This window comes from Lissotriton helveticus, chromosome 5_1, assembly GCF_964261635.1.
Source record: "Lissotriton helveticus chromosome 5_1, aLisHel1.1, whole genome shotgun sequence".
NCBI lineage: Eukaryota > Metazoa > Chordata > Amphibia > Caudata > Salamandridae > Lissotriton > Lissotriton helveticus.
Window position 1 is genome coordinate 135052551 of NC_136065.1, and position 22837 is coordinate 135075387.

Below are 22837 nucleotides of genomic sequence, written 5' to 3' on the forward strand. Positions count from 1 at the left end.
ACATTCTTATATTGTGGTTAAAGCAAGTCTCCAAACACCACACACTTTATACAAGAGGTCCCATACAGGTCAATGAACCACCCACCCTCTTTCCAAGCAAGTACTCAGTAAGGACATCCAAGAACCCGTAACTACATCAAGAGTGTGAAATGCTATACAAATGCTACGATACAACTGCTCAAAATTTCCAAAATAGTCAGCACCATTACAGAAAACACACCAAGAAAAAAATGTAATACAATTTATTGATAGACATTTTTCTGTTTAAATTAAAAGATAATAATTGAACAATTTGGATTTATTTGTACTGTTTTAAAGTGCTGTTTAACGTGGGACTGAGGAAGAAACGTAGTGTCAAAGAGTAATTTCTTCAGTGTGAGAAAACAAAATAACACTGTCGAGAGGAGAGATGCAGAGTTTATATCTTACCCTTTTCCTAGCGGTGAGTGACCGCTTGTAAACATTGGCTAGATGCAGCGTGAGTGAATGTACAGAAGCAACTAGCATTAACTGCAATCTGTAGACAAACTGTGCTCTCAAAACATGAATCTACTCGATAGTTGGAGCTATAGACTTAACTGAAACAAATTTAGAATTAATCTCTGCGACCCTTCCTCTACTGCTTCCATGTATGTCTGCTGTAGATGCCATGTCCGCTACCAGGGAAGCCTCCGAGTCGGCTACTTTGGCACAATTCAACCAGCAGACGTATGAAGAGAGTACCATGCAGATTTCGAAGGTGCTGGGTTATGGCTGTTTTCTTCTGAGTTTTGGTTCAGAGGTTTTTATGAACAATGTAGAACCTTGGCCACATCTACGTACAACATTTCCGTTAGAAAGAAATCCTGATTTAAAACTGGTGCTTTCCGCCTCGTTCATGGTAGAAGAGTACATCAACACTCCCGCCTGTAAGCAGGGTTACCCGGATGCAAACTGTAGAACTTGCCTACAATCTGGTTACTAAAGGGAGAATTGTATCACAGTCTGGACGTTCATTCACATTAACAGTCTCAACCATCACATTTTAAAGAGTAGATGAAAACAAAATCAACAAGGACAATGGTTAGTGAATGAAAAGAATGGAGATATGAAGGTGCCTTGGCGGTACAAGCTTAACTACAGCAAACCTCTCCTTTACTTATCCTATTCAAGTATGTGACATTTTTTAAAGACTGTACTATCAAACAAAAAGGCAATGTGGAACTGGTGACGAAGCAGACCTTAGCCAGGATACAACAAACCCATTAAAAAATATGTTGAACATTGAGTGCTATTTTTAGTAAAGCTTATGAGAAATTGGATCCACGTTGCCATTCTACATATTTTACTAGTGGGCATATTTTGCATTTAAAAAACATTCTTACCAATGGTAGAAGCACCCCACACTCCTCAATAGATGCAAAATGTAACAGAAATTAGTTTTATGAAACCGGTTTATGTGGTGGAGGGCTGCCATGTTTGAACTGTACGTTAGCCCAACAGCTTCATACAGACTGTGCAAGTCACTTTAGATTTCCTTATATCCATCTAGTGGAGAACATACGCGACCACAAGAACAAAATCTTTGTTGAAATAAAATTCAAATAGATACAAAATGAGTGATGATGATGCAAGATTTTTTAGGTCAGAGGATCAAGAGAAAACTTCTCTAACTGAAACGCCTTGAGGGAAGGTTTCACTTTGGGTGAGGTTCCTTACAAAAAAGCCTGTGCCTCTATGAACAAAGAGGTGTCCGAGAAAGAGTTGGTTTCTTTGTGCACCCCAAGGGTAGTCAAATACAGTTTAAAAAATCTATTTAAATGGCGAATTAAACTAAAAATCGGTGAGAGACGAAGTTGCGAAAGGTAAAAACGCAGGGACAGTTACTCCAAATAGAAGTACAAAACATTTTTAGCTGATGTCTGAGGACCCAAACTGCTAACTTTAAAGACTGTAGCCAGTTCTGGAAAAACTGTCAGCTGCTCATCATAAAAGAAGATTGATGAATCAGAACTGATCTCCCAGCCAGGTCTATGATTAACAGAGAGGAGTTCCACTTATGAGAGGACTCGTAATCACTAAATTTCTACTATGGAATGGTGCAAAGAAATTCAGATCAAGTAAGAGGCATGCAGCCACATTGTTAATTTTCTCGTTTCGAGTACTTGGTTCAGACAAGGCAGCACTGGTTTATTTAGATGACTAGAAAACATGGCTAATGTCCTCCTGTCCCTTCTCGGCATTTGCAAAACGAAATGGAGCGAACTGGGATTTGTTGTTAATAAGAAAGACTTTCCAGTGATCCAGTGATGAAACTCTTCATTCGTGATCACAGTAAATCATAACCAGAATTACAGGAATCATTACATGGTCTAATGCCGGAAATGGCTCATCAGGAGACCATGCAAATATTAGAGTCAGGAAAATGTAACAGACTTGGAGGACTATTTGGAAATGAGGCAGCACTGAGCGGAGATTACTTGGTAGGGCTCATATGCAGGTTACATCCCAATGTATGTTTTAAGGAAATGAGCAACTATCATAATGTGCTGGTGTAGGACAAAAACGTGATGAACAGTAGAGTTGACAGTATGACAACCATCTTATGAGAAATAAATGTCCTTGTGGAGTTCTGGTCAAGTTTGTGTTTGAGGTCATGAGAAAAATGTTCTGGCTTCACCGGCAGTCCAGAATATTTGCTAACAAGAGATTACATGGTTTGTTTGCGCTCATTATAACTTGCAGAAAAAGGTCACATGGAAGAAATCCAAATAAAGTATTTTATCCCTAATACTGTGAATTTGCCTCCATACAAGTGAAGAAAACTCTGACTCATACCTCAAGATATGAAAGATTCTGTCACTATTGGCCGGAGGATAACCATTTCTCACCTGATCTCCAAAGATAAGGGTAGGAGACCTTTATCTTTGTTCCACTGATATAGAAATAGAAGCAACTTGAAACTGCATTACAAAATCACCAAAGATCAATATTTGATATTACCTGAGGAAGGAGTTTCTTCTTGCAGAAGACAAAGAACGTGCTGTAATGTTAAGACTTATAGGCAGTCACCGAATGAAGGTTGTGGAAGGCAATTAGTATTCATCAGCATAGGGCTAATGGGCCGTATTCAGACATATGTACACAGCATAATCACCGATGATTTAAGATGACTGCCATGTGCTGCAGGAAAGAACTGGGATGAAGCAGTCACAGGATGTTGAAGTGGGTGGATTCATCATAGGACCAGCAATATTTGAACTGCCAAATTCCAAACCTTTTTGAAAAAGTATCAAGATAGGATGTGATCAAGGTGGGAATGCAATGAGTGGTTTAGCCCAACACAAGAGACCTTGGAGTTGATTAAGGTAGTGTAAGTCGCAATATCACAAATGCCCTTGAAAGAACATTGGAGGCTCATCCGAATAGTCAAACCTTAGGAGAATAGACAGAGGATAGTCAGAAAACAGTACCAAGAGTAAAAGATGTGAGTCACTAACAGATCTAAATGAATGAGCATCTCTTGCCAATTAGGAATGTGAGGTAGATGGATCTATAAAGTCCCCTGCGCAGTATACAAACACTGACGTTTCTTGACGCAACTCCTCTATAGCCAAAGATCTTCTGCAAATATGAGAAGTATTAAATGCATCAAGATGGAAGAAGATGAAGAGAAGCAGCTGGAAAGAAGCATCTTGTCTTACAAACAAATGTACGAATCCTCAGCCATCTGGATGACACTTCATAGAGAAACCTGCGACAAAGGAGAACAGCTTGACAATGGGATTACAAATGCATGCTAGCTGATATGAATATCTTCGATTTATCAAGGAATCATACAGGAGGAAGTGCTCCATACAAAAAAAGTACCAAGGAAGTTATGGAGATAAAAGTTTCAACTCCAACATACTGGTACACGGATTTATTAGAAGCATACTGTATGAACAATTGGCTTAATCCAGTTCAACCTGCATATACTAAAGGATTAACTATACTGCTCGTTGGTACTAGAGTCTGGCGAACACTGGCTGGGGCAGCCATATAAAGTCTTATTTGGGAAACCATCCTTGATTCAACAGTTATACGCACTTGAGAGTATGCTTACTATGTACATGTAGTAGGTCTTTTAGCTAAGGAAAGGTCCCTTACACCGTTGGAGGACAAAAAAGAAGGCCAAAGCTATAGACCTGGTCCTTAGAAACACCAACTGATGCTCATATTATTACTTTCCAAAATGTATGGCCTCACAAGTAGATAAACTCTGGCACTGGAAAGCAAAATACGTTACTTAAACTGAGGACTCTTGCATACCATCAGCAACGTTACTGTGTATTGCACATCAAGCCAGAACAATGTCGGGTGCAAAAGATGGGTGCAAAAGATAAATGACTAGACAAATCGAGATAAATAGAAGGGGAAATGCAATGAAATTGTTCACAACCTTTGTACAGCTTGATGAATGAGCGAGTAGTAGACATTAGAAACAAACCACACCATAACTAAATAAAATCTCAAGGCCAAAATATTTCCTGAGAAAAAGCTGAAGTAGGCAGGTGACAAAAAGGACTGCTCTACCACCGATTAGAAATAGGAATAGATCATGCATGGGGGTGTGGCCAGAAGCCACAATTGCTGCACACAAACCAAGCTCCCCAGCTTGCCGATTTGAAAAATGTGTACATAGATTAATAATGTTTTTGGAACCGAGTCCTAATCACTGGGAAATGTGAAGAATAATAAAGTAAAAATTACATGGGTTGCCTAGAATTTCAAAGTAAAAACCTTCAAGGTAAAAACGCCTCAAGAACAATGATGTCGAACATTCAGTCTATGCATTGACGTGATGACCATTGTTTGAGGAAGTCTTGTGGAACAGAAATTCTATAAAAGTAAGAAAATCTTTAAAAGTTATTTCAGCAGTCAAACGCAAAGCCCGATTTTACTTCCAACACTGCTAATTCACTCTTTATCGGGTATAAATGATGCCCAACTTTTGGATTTTCAATTGCATTCACCTCTACCACAAATTATTCCTAAAATATCACCATCCAAAGTTTCGCTGTTAAGGTTGCACTTCTGTTCAACACATATTGATGTGATCTTTGTTCACTATATTCTGAAGAGATCAGTTATACCGACACAATTTGGAGTCGGTCAGTAAAAAAGTCACTTTCACATATGTCGTAACCAAGAAAACTGGGATTGTGATATGGTTTGAACTACCAAATTTGACTACATTTTTGAAGTTGTTCTTTTTGGTAATACTTTTGTAACATACATACATACATGTGAAAAACTTATTATAAAACCCAGTTGGGAACACCATGAAATGTACAAGGCTAAAACAGATATTGTTCATAGTTAAAGGCCATCTCAAAGGGCAGCCATGGCGGTAAAGTACCTGGGACTTGAAAAAGCAGCGTTGGCTTGTAGTATATCCAGATAACATCGAATTTCTCCCTCCAAGTTGTTTTAAAAAAAAGTTTCAGGCCAATGCTTTGTTGTTTCTCAAAATTGTTCTATTCTTAAATATATCATTTTCTCAATCTAACACCTTAAAGCAAAATAAAATTCTTCAAACCACTTTCACTATCACTAGATCCACAAGGCAAATAACTTCAGGTTGGCCATAAATACACACACATACATTCTCCAACGTGGTACAGCAGAGTAAGCCACTGTTCACTCCTCAAAAGCCATCAATCTCCTGCAAAACCTCCCCAAAACCAATGATTTTCACTTTGTTAAAAAACTTGAAAAAACTGGAAAGGAGTGGCGTGGTGAGGGATCGGCAGGAAGCAGTGACGTGAAGCAGAAGAGGGTTGGAAACCCATCCACTACGTGCGATTAAGAGTCTGGAAGATTCTAGAAATCTGAAGCATCACTGGGCCTGTTTCCGGGTCGTTCATCCACTGAGTGCTGTTCAAGGGATTTTCAAGCATATCTTCAAATGCTGTTAAGAGGCAGAAACAATAAGTTATTCTTCTAAATCATTACAGTACTATTAAGCCTTCAGCCCCTTTACGTGACCACCTTGCCCCTTGTCATCATAGACACGGTTTCCAGTCTAGGTTCTCTCACCAACATATAACTTCTATCAGGTGCATTAGTTGAATTATGGCAAATGGCATCAAACCAAGACTACAATATCCAGACTGCATCAAGGTGTCACAAAAAAGCATGCGACTAGACACAGTGCCTGTGTTAACATGGATGACATTTCCCTTCTACAAGTAGGGCCGCCTTCCCTTTTAATCAGCAAATGATTTATTATTAGCAGGGAAGGACCTTCCAAGTGTAGGAGAGAAAGAAGAATGGAAGCAAAGAGTATGACAACAGAAATGTTAAGATGAACTTTCTTAAATATCAGACTTTACTACTTGTCCATTTAAACATAAAGATTACTCACCAGTCCACCATATAAAGTAGCAACCATGTTATTAAGCCGAAGGTGAGCCTACTTGCTTGCAGGGCCTTCAGAATACATACCCTTCATGCACAATCACTATGGTTTGGTCCTGAAGGAGTGCGTGTTAACTATAATTAGAATAGTTTCTGTGTGTCAAGAATCTGCACTCAACATGTGACCTCAGCTTACAGATGTATGCAAGGGCACATTGGGAACTAGGGACAGAGGAAGACGTTTTTGCATCAGGATAGCTTTCCATTGGAAGGCCCAAAACCTAAATTACAAAAGATGGGGCAGTCCCCCCCCCCACCCCCCCCCCCCCCCCCACCCCCAAGACAAAACCAAGGCTCCTTCTATTGCTACTCATGGGAGGGACCAAGGCTCCTATCTTCATGGTCAGAAGTTGGAGAACCTGCTTTTCTCTCGTTTGGAAGAACTAGGCAAGACTTGTAACCATAGCCCACGCAATCCATGATCAAGGAGTAGCTTAAGTATGGCTATTGTAGTAAGAAATACTTGAAGTATTTGGGCAATGGCAGAAATGCGCCTCAGTGTGTAAAGAGTCGACAGGGTCTAGGGGCATCATACAACAGAAGGAATAATTTATGGCAGACACATTAGAATATGGTTTTCATTAATGCGGGATAATTTCAGTACCTCGGCTAGCTCTCAGTACAAAAAACATTATACAGAACACAGACTATTGCTACAGTGTCAAGCATTAGAGATCGAAATATCAGCCAAGGGTGTTCTTGGCCACATCTCAAGAGAGGGAGACTCTTGTTTCAGCTATCCGCGAGCTGGGGGTGCAATGAGGAGGAAGCGGTTAATTCGGATACACATTTCAGCAGTCCCAAGAGGTACAGCTCAAGGAGCTAGTCACTGGGGAAGGAATAACCTTTGGATGGAAAATTGCCCTCATTTACAGATTACAGCTGCATTAATATGCAGGTTACCTGACCATTACAAATCTATATACAAGCACAAAGAGCCATGAAAAGGGCAATGAAAGAGACAGTAGGAGTCATGGAATGGCAATCTCCAGCTAGGAGTGCACAGCTGCTACTTCTAACTTCAGTGCCCCACTCCCTTTCAAAGGTTTTTTTTTACTATCAGAGTTTGCCAGCATGACACTGCCTCTTAGCCTCACACTGTCTGCTCTGGGCGCAGCGCTATTAGTGAATGGAAACAAGCAACTCTTTTCCTAGAGCCGTCCTGAAGCCTTGATAATGAAAATATATGTCATGTATCAGAGTTGTACTCTGCAATGAAGCAGTATGTGCTCTGAGGGGTCACAGACACAATTACATCGAAAGTCAGAGCCTCTCGTCTGGGCAATGTTCCAAGGAGGGCAGAGCCAGTTTTCATGCTAAATATTTCAGCCGTGGCCACTGCTAAAGTCCTTAGTCAGCGGCTTTCAGCCTATTAAACCCAGCCAGCCTTACAAAGGCTGACCGGCGACAGCCAAATATCCTCCTGACATTTTAAAGGGACAACTGCATACACCAGCAAGGCTCTCTTTCCTTCATTCGGATTGATCCCAATTCACACTCTAAAAAAGCAAACATCCCGCCAATGGCACAATTTAGGAATGAGAGTGTTACCATTTTTGGAAAGAGTTCCACAAAGACGTAAGCAGATTTTTTTTTCTACCTTTGTTATGTTTACAAAACCACAGTATGAGAAACAAGCATACATAGTAACTATCAGCAGGGGACAGGTGCTGAAACATGGTTGGAAGACTGCTCTAATCATATGTAGACAAATCAAAATTTAACGAAAATAGGAAAAGGTAAGGAACAAGATCCATTTGATACAGACGAGGCCCTGCATCATGAACCGTAGCAAAGATATACAGAGAAGAGGAGATGCAAAGAGAGCCAAGGAAGTGACCAGACTCTTGCCAGGAAGGGTTAAAGATGGCAGTATGTGTTTTCAGGGAGAGGCAACCCCATCTTGCATCTGGCTTGAGAGCACAACTGTCTGCATTACCTATGGTTACCAATGTTTTAACATACATCAAAGGGCCTTTGGCTGTTCCGCACAGGAGTATTACACTCTCACCTCACACTATTGGCTGTTTGGTGTTGATGATGGTCAAGGGTGGGGCAGTGGTGGGGAAGAGCTAATGGGTGTCATGGAGAAAAAGCCATAACATTAAATTTTTACACTCAATTCCAACTAAGAGATCTTGAGGTATACCTAACATCGAAGGACGCAGACTCCTTTTCAGGTGCCTGGATTGCCTTGGTCTACGCCATATGCCTCATCAAAATGGCAGCCTTATCCTCTAAAATATCTGGGCTGTTTTTCCCAGCCATTGTTAAAGCAAGGGGCTGAATTTTAGTTAGGCAGACGAGTTACTCCATCACAAACATGACAGACATCCCATCGACATTATTACAAATGTGATAGGATAGAATGCAGATGTAATGAGGCAGGCAGGTGATCTGTCGTGTTTCTGAAGGAGTAACCCATGTACAAACTCTCAATCAGGCACCAATACATCACATTTTCAGCTACAAATCTCACTCTGGAGGTGATAGGAGGCCATCAACAAATGTTCAACAATGAGCGCCCTTTTGAAAATGCTGTATAAATAGTAGCTAGAATCAAACCATAGGCTATTGAGTAGCTTGTCAGAGTGACCCTTCTGATGCATCTCCCTTCTCACTCCTAATTGTTTGGCTCTTTCCTATGCATCATGGTCTCTGCTTGGCAGGCAGAGTGCAGCTCCTTTTGGGATCACAGAACTTCCTGCTAGTGAGTGACCACCTGGTCGAGTAATGACAGCAATGTTTCTGCACAAACTACCAGGTGGCTGTGGAATTAGGCGTTCAAATAGTCATTGTGTTAATGCCTGCAGAGGCACGGTTTAGACTCAAATCTCACATGATTCTAAAGTTATAATCCATCTTCCAATTGTCTCTTCACGCATGGAAGGACTGATGTCTTTTAGTCAGTTTTCTGCCACACAAGTACCATATACATACATCATTACATACATACCAAGACCCAACACATTGGCTCAACTACATTCAAGTATCTTGGCATGTTAATGGCTCCGTCTACTGTTTGTGCGATTTACCACCTCCATATCTACACACCATCTCCTTTGTCTTATACACCTTCTTTCTTACTTAGAAAGTTGAATGCAACTTTAAGGTCGACCGAAAGCAAGCGGAGGTGTTTAGTATAGTACTGGGAGTATGCAAATCAGTGCCAAAGTTTGAGAATGTGGAAATAAAACGGGTAGCACCTTTAAGTAGTGTAGAACTAAATCTATGCCATGAACCCACACCCTACATAGCACAAAATCTGTACACTGACCAGCCCAGTGTGACACTAGTCAGTAGGGTTAAGAAAGGCGACATTATCTTCACATATGCAGACTGGTTTCTGGTTTTACTAGAACCCTGATACATATGCTAATATGTTGAGTAGGAGTTTCGGTATGCCGAGACGCTGATAATACTCACCCAACAGTGTTTTGGGATTGGTTAGGCCGAGCTGTACCACTGGATTGTCAAGAATGGCCTGAAACAAGGGGCTGGAGGTATCGATTCCTTTGTCCAAATCTTCTGCGGAGGGCTTTCTGTCACCTAGCAGCCATTCACACTACAAAAGGAAACAAGCACATTGACACTTACGACAGTCCCTCAAACACACTAGAAACGTCAAGGGCTTTACTATTAGTATTAATGCACTTTAACGAAAGAAATATATTACAAAGAAGCATGTTTGAAACACCTGCATGCTGCAGACACCCACATCACAACTGACAGCATTAGGGTTACTCAAATCTATGGTCTAATCCAGTTAGAATAAAAAATGCCTATCATATCGATCCCGGTATATCACAGGGGAAATAAAGGGTGGGGGCGGCGGTGACCTATTCTGCAAAGAAGGGGAATGTAACATAGAAGTAAAGCTTAGTTTGAGGCCTTACAATGTGGTCAAGTCCATATCTTTAGATTCATTTTGCAGTTTCCGGTCCTGCCCCAGGTTACCAGAATTCCCTCGAGGCTTGGAAGAAGAGGGCCCGTCTTTGGAGTACTGTTCTCTTAAGCTAAGAGACTTTAAGAAAACGAATATCCACATCATGTGGTGAAGGATCATCCTACATATATTCCCAGTCAGGAAACAAATTCACGAAACACTATACCAGCCAGCAGACACTGCTCAAAACCTGCCTCAGGCACTGGCAAGCATCAAGATAAGGAATTAAAGAAGGGGGTGGGTAATCTAATAGATACCATCACTAAACATCAAATCAAAACTGAAGAGAGGGGCAGGGTTTTAGGTCTCTTTGTGCAAAACGAGTTTTTGAAATCTTTTTGGGACTGCCTATGACATGGGTTGAATAGGCCCACAGGGGTTAGGTTTAAATCAGATGGGTTCAAAGCGATGGTCGGAGAGAAAGGTTTGGAAACCCATATTTTCTTCCATCATGGCATCGGAGTCAGGAGTGATTTATGGTTTTTAACATTTGCAACCCGAGAAGGGGTTTCTTTCATACCTTAAGCAGTGCTCAAATGAGCAGATTCTAATGTCAGAATGGGGCGAGCCTGCACGCAGTCTCCTCGCCTGTAAGACCTATTGGCTTTGCGTATGTGTTTTAGTCATGCTTCAAGGCTGCTGTGCATCCAGTTTAAGACGTGGTAATGCCACGGCATGTTTTAGGCATACACAAGTTCAACCTGTACGTGGGTACCTACAAAAGGACAGTTAACATTTTTTTTTACAGATCTGAGTTTAATCGGTAAATAAAAATGTAAAAATATGTATACAACATGAGCGGGTTTGTTGGAAGGCAGAAGTGAAGCAGCACAGTGGGTGGGAGGAGAACCAACATGAGGGAGAGAATACGGGTGAACGATAGCAACTTGGCTTGTGGAGAAAGAGAAGCACGTGGGTGACTGGGAAAGCAAAGTAGTTCCATAAAAACGAGCAGAGGCAGAAATAGAAGCCAGACAATCAAACAGATGGAAAAGAGGGTGCGCCCCACGGAAGGAACAAAAACAAGATGAACTGGCTGTAAAATGAAAAGCCATCCAATAGAAAGCAAGCAAATAAATGTGACAGTGAAGATAGCCAAGAGTAAGCAATGGGTAGGCTCCAAGCCCCTGTATGTATGGTCTTGGTAAGACCAGAATATGTCTTGTGCACTCAGCCTCGTAGGCAAAACCTAACAAGCATTGGAAATGCAATAGGTCTCGCATTAGGAAAGTTTGCGCGATTGGTATTGTAAATGACACTTTTTTTTATTTATGTGTTGGTTTTGAAAATAGCAAAATGAATAGCTTTGTCAGTTACAATGTCAATAGTTTTAACTTTCGCAAATGTGACACCTATAGCATTTGTAATGCAATGTGTGTTGTATTTACGTGACTTAGATGTATTGATATTACAAATAACAATGGCTTTTAATTTAGTAAATAATGTGGTGGTGGATGCGGTGGTGGTGCATGTGGTAGATGTGGTGGTGGTGGATGTTGCGGTGGATATCATGATGGATGTGGAGGTGATGGTGGTGGATGTGGTGGTGATGGTGGATGCGGTGGTGGTGGTGGATGTGGTGGTGGATGCGGTGGTGGTGGTGGATGCGGTGGTGGTGGTGGATGGGGTGGTGGATGTAGTGGTGGTGGTGGATGGGGTGGTGGATGTAGTGGTGGTGGTGGATGGGGTGGTGGATGTAGTGGTGGTGGTGGATGTAGTGGTGGTGGTGGATGTAGTGGTGGTGGGTGTGGTGGATGTAGTGGTGGTGGGTGTGGTGGATGTAGTGGTGGTGGGTGTGGTGGATGTAGTGGTGGTGGATGTGGTGGTGGATGTGGCGGTGGATGTGGCGGTGGATGTGGCGGTGGATGTGGCGGATGTGGCGGATGTGGCGGTGGATGTGGCGGATGTGGCGGTGGATGTGGCGGATGTGGCGGATGTGGCGGTGGCGGATGTGGCGGTGGCGGATGTGGCGGTGGTGGATGTGGCGGTGGTGGATGTGGCGGTGGTGGATGTGGCGGTGGTGGATGTGGCGGTGGTGGATGTGGCGGTGGTGGATGTGGTGGATGTGGTGGTGGTGGATGTGGTGGTGGTGGTGGATGTGGTGGTGGTGGATGTGGTGGCGGATGTGGTGGTGGTGGATGTGGTGGCGGATGTGGTGGTGGTGGATGTGGTGGTGGTGGATGTGGTGGTGGATGTGGTGGTGGATGTGGTGGTGGATGTGGTGGTGGATGTGGTGGTGGATGTGGTGGTGGATGTGGTGGTGGATGTGGTGGTGGATGTGGTGGTGGCGCATGTGGTGGTGGCGCATGTGGTGGTGGTGGATGTGGTGGTGGATGTGGTGGTGGATGTGGTGGTGGATGCGGTGGTGGATGCGGTGGTGGATGCGGTGGTGGTGCATGTGGTGGATGTGGTGGTGGTGGATGTGGCGGCAGATGTCATGGTGGATGTGGAGGTGGAGGTGATGGTGGAGGTGGTGGTGGATGTGGTGGTGGATGTGGTGGTGGATGCGGTGGATGTGGTGGATGTGGTGGTGGTGGATGCGGTGGTGGTGGATGCGGTGGTGGTGGATGCGGTGGTGGTGGATGTGTTGGATGTGTTGGATGTGGTGGTGGATGTGGTGGTGGATGCGGTGGTGGATGCGGTGGTGGTGGATGTGGCGGTGGATGTGGCGGTGGATGTGGCGGTGGATGTGGCTGTGGATGTGGCTGTGGATGTGGCTGTGGATGTGGCTGTGGATGTGGCTGTGGAGGTGGCTGTGGCGGTGGATGTCATGGTGGATGTCATGGTGGATGTGGCGGTGGATGTCATGGTGGATGTGGCGGTGGATGTCATGGTGGAGGTGATGGTGGAGGTGATGGTGGAGGTGATGGTGGATGTGGTGGAGGATGTGGTGGTGGATGCGGTGGTGATGGTGGATGCGGTGGTGATGGTGGATGCGGTGGTGATGGTGGATGCGGTGGTGATGGTGGATGCGGTGGTGATGGTGGATGGGGTGGTGATGGTGGATGGGGTGATGGTGGTGGATGGGGTGGTGGATGTAGTGGTGGTGGGTGTGGTGGATGTGGTGGTGGTGGATGTGGCGGTGGATGTGGATATAGCGCATACTTATGGCATGACTAAAAAAAAAGCAAGCTGGTTCTGAGACGCTGCGGGCTCTTAATGACAGATGAAATCAGCAGCATTCCTGGATTTCTTAAAATTTGTCGGAGGGGAGTGGGGCCGTGGGCTTTGCAGCACTCATGAGGCGGTTTTATACATTTTGGTTATCCATTCGTTGTGGGGAAGAGATAGGGAGATTACCAGTGACGGAGGGTGGTGGATGTGGTGGTGGATGTGGAGGTGGATGTGGAGGTGGATGTGGATGTGGAGGTGGATGTGGAGGTGGATGTGGAGGTGGATGTGGAGGTGGAGGTGGAGGTGGAGGTGGAGGTGGATGTGGAGGTGGAGGTGATGGTGGATGTGGTGGTGGCGGTGGATGTGGTGGTGGTGGATGTGGTGGTGGATGTGGCGGTGGATGTGGAGGTGATGGTGGATGTGGTGGTGATGGTGGATGTGGTGGTGGATGTGGTGGGGGATGCGGTGGATGTGGTGGGGGATGCGGTGGATGTGGTGGTGGTGGATGCGGTGGTGGATGCGGTGGTGGTGGTGGATGGGGTGGTGGTGGTGGATGGGGTGGTGGTGGTGGATGGGGTGGTGGATGTAGTGGTGGTGGATGTGGTGGAGGAGGATGTGGCGTTGGATGTGGCGGTGGATGTGGATATAGCGCATACTTATGGCATGACTAAAAAAAAGCAAGCTGGTTCTGAGACGCTGCGGGCTCTTAATGACAGATGAAATCAGCAGCATTCCTGGATTTCTTAAAATTTGTCGGAGGGGAGTGGGGCCGTGGGCTTTGCAGCACTCATGAGGCGGTTTTATACATTTTGGTTATCCATTCGTTGTGGGGAAGAGATAGGGAGATTACCAGTGACGGAGGGCAGGGCGCAGACCTTTGCAGCTGTGAGCGCATTCAATTAATGAAAAAAAAAAAAAAGAAGACACGGCCGGCCGGCCGTGAAACTGAAAGCACGGTGGGCAAGAGATGGGGAGATTACCAGTGACGGAGGGCAGGGCGCAGACCTTTGCAGCTGTGAGCACATTCAATTAATGAAAAGAAAAAAAAAGAAGACTGGCCGTGAAACTTAAAGCACGGCCGGCCGTGAAAAAGCCTTTGATGCAGCAGGGGGTAATTAGGGGAGGAGAATGGCTGGGATGAGGCAGAGCGCAAAGCAATTAATTCAGCAGGGGGCGGAGCAGGAAGAGCTGCTGGCGGCACCAAGCTGACGATTTGATGCTGTGCACGCGCATTTTAACTAATTGCGCTTGCGCATTGAGTTAAAAGTACACATGCACTGCATCAAATCGCCAGTCTAGGTAAGCTCTGTTTAAGCCCCTATAGTCTCGCTCTGCTCAATGCGCATGCGCATTGACAGGCGAGACCTAAAAACAGACCATAGGCCTGATCTAAAAGGCAACCATTCAATTTTCTTACCGCATGGCATGGTTTGCTATTGGTTTAAAAAGGTTATACAGGTGTGCTTCAGACATTTGAATCTCAAGTGTTATTTTAATTGAATTAACATGCCAATATTTAAAAAGAGTCGATTATATTTTGTCAAAAAATGATGTGAACCGATAATGGTGATAACGTTTCAGCAACACTGTTTTGAAGCCTCTCACATGTTACACTCACATTATTTGCATGCTCCTGCCATCTAGTGGTTAAAACCAAATAGATCTCAATTTAATGGGCATCAAGAGAACCAATAATCTATGGTAGGTGTGGATATCACCGATCAGCAGGACTGGGAACCCAAAGCAGCCCTGGTAAATGTTTTCAGACAAGCAATCGTATGGTGCCCAGCAAGGTTTTTTTTTTTTTTGGGAGGGGGGGGGGGGGGGGAATGGGAGGAGGGGATGGCGGATGTGACAGGATGTCTTCTCCCCCCCCACCCACAAAGAAAATGTGGGAAAAATGGTGCCTTCTACAACACATTTATTATTATATATTCAATTGTATTAGCTTTTAGAGAATAGCAAATTATGACATTACTGTGCACCAGGATACGTCAATCTTTGTTGGGGCTCTTAATTATTCCCTCGCTAGCTACAACAGTGCCTCTCATCTTTTCATAGCATCACCCTCACATGTATTGTATTTGTTTTATAGCACCCTTCATAACAGTGTTGGGTGTTGGAAGACTTTATATCACACACATATAGAGACAATGAATCACACATGTGTAAATCAGTGTACAGAAAATGTTACCCAAGGCAAAAGGGACTACAAGGTGTAGGATTCACATGCCATGCACACCGATAGACACGTTTTAGGAGTGCATGGTCTGAAAGCACAAACTCAGGATTCAGAACATAACACAGCTTTGCATGGGTAGAATTATATTTTTATTAAAGTCCACCCTAACCACTGTTTAGCAACATCAGGATAATGAAACAAAGGGAAAACCCATAATTTTCGAACTCATACCATGCAGCTCTTTGATAGCAGTTCATAGCTCACTGTGCTAGATTACGATTGTAACTTATGAACTATACAGTAACAAAAGAATCTCTGAATGTTAGAAATGGGGTTTCTGGTTGGCTAGGCTATGCATCTAAGCCAGGCAGAATCCGCGCCTCTAGTCAGGGTAAGGGAGTCACACACCCAAGATAGCCCCTGCTCACCCCTTTGGTAGCTTAGCACGAGCAGTCAGCCTTATCCCAGAGGCAATGTGTAAAGTGTTTGTGCAACACACTCACACAAGTGACACAATAAATATACCATAAAAGAGACCCCACACAAAATTATTAAAAAAAAATATTCTGTACTGCATATAAACATAGACCAAAAGAACATGAACCAATAATTACTTTGCCCTTTGGACAATGGTCAAAACATCACAGTTAGTTCAATAAGATACAGACTTATGTGTTGCACACGTCATAAAAGCCCAATCCTTGCGTATACAAGGAAAATCCTGAAGAAATTTTCATTATCCTGACAATGCAAGGCAAAAACGACACATAACATCAGGGCATACAAAGGTTAGAGCAAGCTCACATAACTCACCAGGTTTCATCATAGTACATAACCACTAAGTAATCTCAAACATATAGGGTAAATCACCTACAATACAAACCCATAGAGACATAATACCTGTGCTTCTATTACATATTATGCAGTAAAAGATGAGCCCTTCTGGGGACAAATGCGGATATGAACAGTGGGCTGCAGGAACACCAGCGCACCTATTAGTGACAGTATGGTAATTTTGGAAGCAAAGCCGCCAGAGCAGAGATCAACAAAATGGGGGTCCTCTGATGCAGGTTTCTCCCCGTAAAACTCTGTATGCCCAAATGAATGCCCCAAAGGTAGGTGTAGACACCCTCCCACCATGTGCAATCCAGCGGGGAGACAAAGGCAGCTACCTGCAGCCAAGCGGAGCAGCTGCTGAAACCAACACAACTTTCTAGGTTACTGAAGTCAACGTTGAAGCGTGTTCGGGACCCTCTGGGGCTTCGCAGACCGCTGTTTAACAATACTCCTCAACGGGGCTGCTCCACTTGAAAGAAAAGTTATCAAAATTAGAAGGGAGATGCTGCTGTGAATTCGGCAAGAAGCCCCTGCAGCGGTACTCAGGTCTTACGTGCCGGTCACGAGGTATAAGAATAATAAGAGTGCCTGCGAGTACCACACTCCATTCCCAACAGCGTCAAGTAACACTCTGGCCAGCCAACACAACAAGGGGTACTGACAAGGGTAGAATGATGCTGCAAGGAGCACTTCAACACTCGCAAGGGGCAGCAGGGCAATCCATTCTCCCCTCCCTGCACTGGGCAGATAAATGGCCCTCACCACGCGCTAGTTTAGAGGGATCATCGTTAAAAGGGGCGGCCCTCTCCACATGCTGCTCCAGGGCCAGGAGGCGTACACAGCGCTCACCACGTGCCAACTTTTGAAGAGTACACCGGAGCAGTATACAGCGCTCCTCACACGCTGGGTTTTTTAAAGGGGGAAATCAAGCACTCGCCATGCGCTCGAGAGAGAACAGAGGCCAGGAGCAGCAAACAATGTTCACCCCGTGCTGGGGCTCTGGAGAGAACTCCTGGGTAGTACGAAGGGGCAGGCAGGCCAATGAAGCATGTAGGCTATATGGCAGTTCCTCCTGGCAGCCCAGCACTGCCGAATGAAGCCAGCGTCATGGAGCACCTGGCAGCAGGTAAACAATCAGAAAAGCAATCTAGTGAGTCCTTTGGCCACCCAGCAAGTAGCAGGGCAACAGCAAAAGAACACTCCGAATGAGTCCTTTGTGCAGCGCAGTCGTCGTCCTGATGGAGGTTCAGTCCTAGTTCCCAAAAGGAATATATCTGGTAGAGACACAGTCTAGCTGCAGATTCCTGAACTTAGAATATCTCCCCGGGCGTCAGACTGGATCCGGAATATCTTTTTTCCCCAGCAATACCTCTGCACGCCGGGAGGGGGCAGCGCCCGGCTCCGTCCTGACGTCGTTCACGGAAGTGACGTCAATGGAGTCATGCAAGCCCCTCCCGGCGTGCTGACGTCAGTTTTCTGCAGGAAACGTTTCCGCACCACAACGCAGAGCTGTGCAAAAAACTGTGATAGCATAGGAACAGTGTGTTATTATAGGAACAGTGTGTTAACAAAGAACAAAAATCGTTGAAAAAGCACCCAGTCCCCCGAAGGGACTGAAAGGAGGTCACAGAGTACATGCTGCGAACAAGGGCCCAACAAAATGCCAAGCCGTGTGCCACCTCGAGGGGGCAACAACTGCGGCATGAAAGATATGACAAGCCAGGGACAGCTTGTCACTACAGGAGGGAAATTAAAAAAACACAATATTGAAGCAACATGCTGCAAAACAAGTTACTAGAAGTGAACGACCACTAGAAAGTTCACTACACACCCCCTCCAGAGATTTAAGGACTGTAGCGCCAAAGAGAACCCAAACCAACCGACTGCCAGAGAAAGAACGAGGCATACGTGTGGGCGGTGGGAGGGAATTAAAAACAGAATAACTCCTCGTGTGAGGAGCGCAGGTGGAACAACATGAGAAGTAGGGAAAAGTATAGACCTGAACCACCTTAAAACATGGACGGAGTGGAGAGCCAAAGGGCCCCACCCAGAACAACACACCCTACCCCAGAGTGAGGTGCGAGAGCTCACCTTCGGAAGACCAAGGCCACCAGAAAGTGGGGCTAGGTGGAAAAAACATCATATGAAAAGGCCTTTGCAGAGTGGGGAGGATGGGCGGGCGTTAAGGAATCTGCGGCTAGACTGTGTCTCTACCAGATATATTGTTACCAAAGGTAAGTAACTCTTCCATCTGATAGAGACATCTAGCCGCAGATTCCTTAACTTGGAATAGATACCAAAGCCATACCCCATAGGAGGAGGGTCTGCGAAACAACCACCAAGTTCAAGGAGAACATATTCTTCAACTGCTGACGAAAAACAGTGGAAACCGCAACCCCAAGACAAAGGGCATGAGACCCATGACCCACCTTAAGGAGTATGAACAAGGTAAGGTAAAGACACCAAATCAGATGAGGGACGGTGTGAGACCTCTCTCACCCAGACACATACGAAAGGAAAACAGAACTAGAAGTTCCGCGCCAATGTAAGAAACAATGCAGGGAGACCTTCAAGAAGGATCCAAGCATTGGTCCCTATAATCCAAGAGGAACGAAGTTCCATGGGTCAAAACAACATGACAACGGTGGAGCATACCGCCTGAACACACACCACATTGGAAGCCACAAGAAACAGGGGACAGTGGGAAGACTGTCCACCTCAGACCAGGAGCCGCAGCATAAGGCCCGTGGGTGTAAGAAAAAACACATTAATGTGTACTGCCGAGGACATGTGACAACAGTGGCAGGGCCGAGCCCAGAGCCTAGTGCCAACAGAGACAGAGGAGCCACCATTGAGTAAAAGCTCAGGAGGTAGGCATGCAGCTAAATGAATTAAAAGGCACAACTGAGAGTGGATAACCTGCAAGGCTATGAACACATAGAGGACATTATCCTGAAGGAAAGAGTAAGCAAGAATGTCTGACACCAAGGCAAAAAGACTTAGCGTGCGAGCCTCCCAGTGGCGTGTAGAATCCAAGATATACCCACAAAGAGACAGGAATGTTGATACACGTACGTGGAGTGACTCATCCTAAATTGGGGAGTCATGCAAGCAGTACCACAGCACCGGTGTACTGCGTAACAGTTAAGAATGCAGAAAAAATAACATGGTCCCGAGGGGGAAAGAATCCTGGTCTCCCGTGAGACAGCGGAAACATAGACCACAAGACTGCCCATAAAGGATAGAAAGAAGGCACAGACAGAAGCCTGGCGCCAAAAAGCCTACACCCCAAAAGACCGACACCGTCGCCCAAAATGGAGAACGTCGAGAAGAACACACACACACTAATGCTACCTAAAGAAGCACCTGTGCCAGAATGGGAGTAAGAACGCACAGCCAGAAAAACATCAGGGATGGAGCACAGATCCAGTAGCAGAAAGGCATAGACCAGAGCCACTCCTTGAGAACTAGGAATATGCACAAGACAGGAAGGGTCAAACCGGACCCCATGTCCCGCAAGGAACAAGGTACCGGAGACTGTGTCAGGGGAGACCTGCCACTCCCGGCCGCCCCCCCACCCCAGGGGCGCATGTCCACCGATAGACAGGCAAGACGTGCACAGCGAGGTTGCAGTAACACGCCAGGGTGATAAAACCCCCTACAGAGGCGAGGAGGTATTACGGAACAACCGTAGATGACTAATGGTAACCCTTGGAGAGAAACCAATCCTATGGATCTCATCAAAGGAGACATACTACAACAGTAGGAAGAGTCAGCTTGCGTCAAAAGTTCCTGGCAAGGAAGAGTAGCAATATGATCATTAACAAATACTCCACATAGGGTATGGCACAATCCAACAAAAGAAGGGTCCCTCTTGAGAGAAGCTTGTAAGCAGAGGCTCAAATGAAAGGTAGACACAGCTGAAACAGCTGTACGAAAATAAGTAAACAACATGGCTGAGCAGCCACAAAACCCATCTGCAACTCACAACGTGTAACCAAAAATCCTCCACGAAGATTAGAACCGAGGAAGATACATAGACAGGAGGCGCCTGACCGCCGAATCAGCATGTGCGTCCAAAAGAGTGACCCCATCAAATGGTATATCTCTAAGCCGCTCCTGACCATGCTCTGGGAAACGCAACCACGCATGGCAATGTATGACAACCTACGTGGCCATAGTATGACCCACAGAGGTCGTGGTGTCCATGGCATACCAAATAGAAAAGTGCGCCATATCATGGCCATCACGGATTAGTGAGCCACATCGGAACGAGAGTTCTCCGACAAAGAGGGGAGGAACCATTCAACAGCGTCCCAAAGGGCAAATTGAGCCAGAGCAAATACACACAACGTGTTGAGGGATCGGAGCCCCAAGCTGTTGGATGCAAACACATCGTGGCCATATGACTCCAATCACCGAGACTCCCGAGTGGGAGGATACAACGGAACAGGAGTTACAGAGAGAGCTGCCTGAAGCACAAGTCCTCTAGCTCCAGGATGGAGGGTCAAACAGGCGGTGATCGGTCGATGTGCCACAGCACGATCCAAGGGGTCCCTCGAGGAGGGCTGTGCCCACGTTCTGAGAAGGAACGTTAAACAATGACTTCGCAAAAGGGATCAATGGTTCCATGTTCCCCGCGCCCTGGTGGAGAATATCCAGCAAAGGCTCCGAAGGACTAGAGACTGAGGGCAGCTCCATTCTTAAAATGTCTGCAGCCCTGCAAACAGCCCTGACAAACGTCCCACTAGCCCCCTTCGCCCCGCGAGGGAGTGATAGCAAGTCATCGTAGGTGATGGACGCAAGCTAAACCGACCCCTTAATAGAGGCTCAGCAGCAGGATGACTAGGCCAATGCTCCACTGGCGCTTGCGCTGAAGAGCAGTGAAATGACTCAGGAGGTGGTGAACCCACCGGGACCACCTCCTCCACCAATAAAGATGGAGACGGGATCGGCATAGAGGACCTGTGAAAAGGCCCCGACCGCTCGGAGTCAGACCGGCGTTGACTCAACATTCCCAGAGGTGGAAACCTGCGGGAGAGATTACGCCGAAGCTGTGTCACGCACTGCGCCGCAGTCCCCTCCAGCGACACCGCAGGGAGCCTCAGAAGGCTGTGCGACAGCGCTACGGAAGGGCTAGAAGTCGTGGGATGCCCCTAAGGGCTGTGTCCCGACGATGCAGCGACTCTGGTGTCAGAGTCAAGGCACTCGGTTGGAGCCGAGGGTAAACCCACCGGTGGTGTCCCAACCGGACTGTAACACAACACAGATGGTGAGGGTCTGAGGGGAAACTATATTTAAAGACCTAGTAAACCAGCCTACACCCTTTCAATTAAACTAGTTACAAGAAATAAAGACTGGTGGCGGTCTATGTTAAACACTGAAGACTGAGCAAGTAGATAGAGGCAAGTGCCAGACATCGCCTGCAGATCCAGCGCCTCGACGCTGTCTTAGCGCCCATTGCCTGTCCTGTGAGAGCGCCTGGTATCGTTTTAATAGCAATTATATTGTATGTCTATTGCGCTGCATTGATTGCATTTTATTTGTCCCCTTCAGTGTGTCGTGACCCAGTTTCACTTCCCCCTACCTCCATTTGTTGTGCTCGTGGCCCGTGTCTCCTCCCCGCCTCCCAGCTGCCCCTCCCACCCACTAGCCTAGTTAGAGCGCTCCTCCCCTGGATCATTGTGACCAGCTGGACTCGCTCCTCGACGGTCGCTCCTTCTCGCTCCCTGCCTCACTTCCCTTCCTACCGGCACCCCTCCTGCTGACTACAGTCTGAACCACATTCTGCAGCGCCAGACATCGCCTGCAGATCCAGCGCCTCGACGCTGTCTTAGCGCCCATTGCCTGTCCTGTGAGAGCGCCTGGTATCGTTTTAATAGCAATTATATTGTATGTCTATTGCGCTGCATTGATTGCATTTTATTTGTCCCCTTCAGTGTGTCGTGACCCAGTTTCACTTCCCCTACCTCCATTTGTTTTGCTCGTGGCCCGTGTCTCCTCCCCGCCTCCCAGCTGCCCCTCCCACCCACTAGCCGAGTTAGAGCGCTCCTCCCCTGGCTCAATGTGACCAGCTGGACTCGCTCCTCGACGGTCGCTCCTTCTCGCTCCCTGCCTCACTTCCCTTCCTACCGGCACCCCTCCTGCTGACTACAGTCTGAACCACATTCTGCAGCGCCAGACATCGCCTGCAGATCCAGCGCCTCGACGCTGTCTTAGCGCCCATTGCCTGTCCTGTGAGAGCGCCTGGTATCGTTTTAATAGCAATTATATTGTATGTCTAATGCGCTGCATTGATTGCATTTTATTTGTCCCCT

The 22837-nt window shown here is 46.0% G+C and overlaps 1 protein-coding gene across 1 annotated transcript in view; it reads right to left on the reverse strand.

The window, feature by feature from the left end:
* Positions 1 to 227: 227 nt before the first annotated feature.
* The window catches only part of UBAC1 (UBA domain containing 1), a 188447-nt gene continuing 165837 nt past the window's right edge, over positions 228 to 22837 (reverse strand). The window contains exons 9-10 of the mRNA XM_078641884.1: positions 9868 to 10006; positions 228 to 5932 (exon numbers count right to left, since the gene is read on the reverse strand). Of these exons, the coding sequence (XP_078498010.1) occupies positions 5817 to 5932; positions 9868 to 10006 (255 nt within the window). The 3' untranslated portion in view covers positions 228 to 5816. The remainder of the gene's footprint in view (positions 5933 to 9867; positions 10007 to 22837) is intronic.